The sequence below is a fragment of the Rhincodon typus genome, chromosome 8, assembly GCF_021869965.1.
Source record: "Rhincodon typus isolate 14 chromosome 8, sRhiTyp1.1, whole genome shotgun sequence".
NCBI lineage: Eukaryota > Metazoa > Chordata > Chondrichthyes > Orectolobiformes > Rhincodontidae > Rhincodon > Rhincodon typus.
Genome location: NC_063339.1, coordinates 90,109,956 through 90,114,474, shown reverse-complemented (window position 1 = coordinate 90,114,474; position 4,519 = coordinate 90,109,956). Strand labels below are relative to the sequence as shown.

The following is a 4,519-nucleotide window of genomic DNA, read 5'->3' as shown; positions in this document are numbered from 1 at the left end:
GACTGTGATTAATTTCTCCATGGTTTCTAATTATCCCAGTGGAGGGTTTCCTCTTTTAACGATAAATGGGTTCCGTTCAATGTGTTATCCCATAGTATGAATGGAAGCATCACCAACAGCACTAACAAGGATCAGCAGCTCCACAGAGAGGGGTAGGAGAGATCAGAATGTCAGAACAATAGACTGGAATGTTCCAACATTTGATCAGAATCTGAGAACATTAGACTGGAATGTTCCAACAATGGACAAGAGTTTATCTCATGAAGTTTGGTTTCTATCTACACATCATAATCAGATATCATTATCAGGGCGCATTGAATATGCCATTTCCATTTTTCAATATTTTTATTATCCTATCACGGCTATCGTTGGTATCCCTGGTAAGTATTACTGCCCAGTTATTATTTCTATAAACTGTATGTGACTGTATTACTGTTCTTTTCATTTAGTCTAATTCCATGCCGCTGTTATTGTTCCTGCTGAGACTATTTTCCTGCTCGTCGTGGTTTGCAGAGTGAATAACTGCATCCAATGAACTTGTTCATGCACTCTCTCTCTCTCTGCTTCTGACAGTGACCCTCATGAGTCTATGCGTTGACCTAGTCAGTTTTCGCTGTAAACCGCAATTCATTGTATCATTGTCCTTGTTATTTAAATATTTGGAGCATGAAGGTCACTGTTTTCTGTTCTGGTTACAAACTCCATTTCCTTCCTCTGACTCATCCCATCCTTAGCCAATGTCTGAGGCTGAAACAGGTGAGTCACAATTGTGGTGATCCCTTTGGTTCGAACCTTGAGCTATGAAATACTGTCTTAATCATGTCAATAATCTGCTGCTGACACTCCCAGGTTCGAACTTTCATAAGCAAATCTGAGTGGACACTCCACAGCTCGTATTCGAACTTACACCAAAATTCCCTCCATGCGTCATTCCTGTGTGCACTGATCTATGTAATCGGACCTGGTAATGTCTTTATTTTAATATTCTGAAGCACATCATCACCTCTGTCCATGAAACATCTCTCAGTTTCTCTCTGCCAATTAGCCAAACCACTACGAGTTGCTCATATTTAAGCTAATTTTCTTCCTATCAAACAATGATTCTCACATCTATCCCCCCAACATACACACAAATACAACTCTTACACAATTGCACTGGAGATATAGAGACATAAATGTGTGGGAGCCCAAGTTACTGTCACTCCGCATTGGCCGCACAGTTCCCCATGTTAGGCAGTTAGCTAGTGCAAATATAGTGGCAATATACTGGCAAAAGCTTGCAATGATCCCCATTCTGGGCACATAGTCCAGTTTACTGAACAATACATTAGCATGGTCTACACAGTTCTCCATACTAAGATGTCATCTTGTCCCAATTTATGATGTCTGGGCTGGATCTGTGAGGCAGATTCCTTTGTTTTCTCCCCATGTTTTCACATCATGTTCTCAGTTAAATTATTATCTGCTTCTATCTTGAATGTGAAACTTTCTATGCGTCTGTATCTTTCCTTGGCCTTCGCTTTTCGTTCAATGCAGTCATTGTGAAGCTCAGAAACAATTAAATGCTGTGTGTCAGGCTGCCATTCAGTTCCGTGTGTTTCATGTGGTGCTCCATGTTTGATGGGGGTTTTGGCAGCATTGACTCACATCTTTGAAACTTGGTATGTGCCTGTCCCTCTCAACTGATATTGCAATCAGTAACACAAGGAAACCCCTCGAGCATTCTTGTAAAGGACTAATAACTTGTCAGTGAGGGGCTTCTGACTGGATCCTGTTATTGAAAAGTTTTTGGAGGTGCTAGGATTGGTTTGCTGGAGGTTGTGCTGTGAGCTGCCTCAGACCTTCAGGGAGACCTGAGGATTTGGTGACAACTTTGGATGGAGCATGAGGAATGTAGTTACAGCATCTGGGTCTGCAACATGAACACCAAATTGAGCAGAGGCTGCAGAAAGGGGAAGCTCTGAAACCACAGAGTCAGTGTGTGTGGGGCAAGGGATCTGCCATATCCTCCCAGGGTTTACCAAGAACATCTTCCCAAGCTGCCCTTACCCAGGAGCTGAGTGTGAGGTGATCCTGATTGAACCAGGAGCTGGTCACAGAGCGGGGCCACCTCCTCCAACACAACCTGCAACTTCACACCGAGATGAGGACGGTGCTGCCAGTGGCTGTAAACGTCACCGTTTCATCCAGCTTCTATGATCCTGAACTTTCCGGGCAGGAGTGGGTGATGTATCCATTATCTCCCATTTTGGTCAACATCGATGTCACCATTCGGTGATGGAGCACATAATGTGGATTTACTGTTTTTTCAATCAGCAGGGAGCTGCTGGGTGTATCCTTGTTTTCCCAGTATAGTAGTATTCCCGATGGTGTCCATTGCTCTGTGGGGTTCCCATGTAAATGGGGACAGGTAGAGGAACGGAAAAAAACTCTCACTTGATTAATGTTGGAGTGTGACTATGCACAGTATATCATGTTGGTGAATACCCACTGTCCTGTCAGCAGCCATAGCCTCGTCATTCAGAAGCAGACAGCCGTTCCCATTGTCTTCAGGTCTCCACATAGAAAGAAAGGATGGCTATCCCCTTGATACATGGCTCAAAACATTCCCCCCGCCTCACCACTCCCCGCCACATCAAAATATCCCGTGTGTACTGAGACCAACGGAGCCACTGGGAAAATCAGGGAGATGGAGCAACATTTCCAATGTCTGAACAGGTCAGAGTGAACCCTCCAGTACATACTATAGCACAAAGTCCTGTAACATCTCTCCATTTATTTAATGTACAGCCTCTAATTCTTCCTGAACATTTTATAACTGATATTATTTGTGAACTGCTGTACATCAGTTAATTGGTGAAAAGTGTTAATTGAATTAAAACATAAGATCCCGAGAGAAGAGATCCCGTTCCAAGGAGAAGACGACACTGTTTCGACATCCGCTCAGGCAGTTAAGGGGGTAAATACATTTTCCCTGTGTTTACATTTCTTCACTACAGAGAATAGACCACAATTCAGCCAAAAAGACAAAAATTTCCAAACTGCATTTGTCTTCAAGGAACTGGGGGAGAATCCTACAGGACGACAACATTTTTACCCTCCGTATTAGGAACTGTGAAGAAGTGACCTGTGTGTTAGAGTGTGTTGGAATAGTCCAGAAGTCATCTGTTCCTAAGGATTTGTGTCTAAGAGTTGGAGAGAGAGTGTGTCTTGTGTTTTACATCACATTTTTGTAATTCACACCTTAACTTTTGTCTTTTCAGCTCCGATTAGATCAATTAATCTCTGAATACAGTGAAACATTTGAAAATCTCACTTGGTCCCCAATCAAACTGGTAACTTTGCCTCCAGGCTGATGTATAATTTGTTTTTTACCTTCATCACAGTTAATGTAGTGACGATCTTCGTCCTGCTTTATAAAGATTGTGGATTGTCTCCGTGTGTCAGACGTTACCTCGCGGCGATGGCAGTAGCGGATCTACTGGTCATTATCCTCGACCTGATATTGAGACACATTCCCATTGTTTTTAAGGAACAGTTTTATTTCCTGTGGTACATTCGTATGTGCAATTTCCATGCCGTCCTGCTTTATGCAGCCACTGACTGTTCTGTCTGGTTCACCATTACTTTCACGTTTGATCGATTTGTGGCCATTTGCTGCCAGAAGTTGAAAAGTAAATATTGCAGAGAGAAAACAGCGGCTGTGGTTCTGGGAACAGTGACTGTGCTGAGCTGTTTAAAGAACATTTTCTGGTATTTTATGCTCTCAGGTCGGTATACATTGAGCAATGTTCCCTGGTTTTGTCATGCGTCACTCAGTGTTTATTTCTCTCGTGTCTGGGTCACAATCGAGTTCCTCCACCACGTTCTAACCCCGACTCTCCCATTTCTCATGATTCTGTTGCTCAATGTTTTCACCGTCAGACACATTTTAGTGACCAGCAGAACCCGCAGGAGACTCCGGGTTCACGCCAATGGGAAGATTCACAGAGACACGGAAATGCAGAGCCGAAAGAAGTCCATCATTTTATTGTTTGTGATCTCCGTGAATTTCATCCTGCTCTGGTCAATGTTAATGGTGTATTCTATTTGGATTCGGATGTATAACTTTGGGTATACGTCTTTCATTCTGGATCTTTTTGTGATGGAGTTGGGCTTCATGCTGCAGCTCCTCAGTTGCTGCACAAACACCACGATTTATGTCGTGACCCAGACTAAGTTCAGAGAGCAACTGAAGAATGTGCTGAAATATCCCTTTACTCAAATTAACTGATCAATAGAACTCACGAATTAATCCATCATTTCAGTACTTTCTCATTACAATTCTAATTTGCAGTAATGATTTCGCCTATTGTTATCACATCAGTCTGAGGATAGTGCTGACTTGTCCAAACTTACCACACAGGTTACAGGGCATGTTTCATTCTTTTTTTTTCAAAACTCAGGGTACAGTGTGAAAACTGTATCTAAAACTGCAATTTGTTAACGATAAAAACGTTCATTAAATGGTGTCAAGCAG

General features: G+C 42.6%; 1 protein-coding gene across 1 annotated transcript; it reads left to right on the top strand.

Moving 5' to 3' along the window:
- The first annotated feature begins 241 nt into the window (after positions 1–241).
- On the top strand, positions 242–4,273 carry LOC125483775 (probable G-protein coupled receptor 139). The gene is made up of 2 exons (XM_048600421.1): positions 242–380; positions 3,387–4,273. The coding sequence occupies exons 1-2, from the start codon at positions 242–244 to the stop codon at positions 4,271–4,273; spliced, it is 1,026 nt and encodes a 341-aa protein (XP_048456378.1).
- The last annotated feature ends 246 nt before the right edge of the window (positions 4,274–4,519 follow it).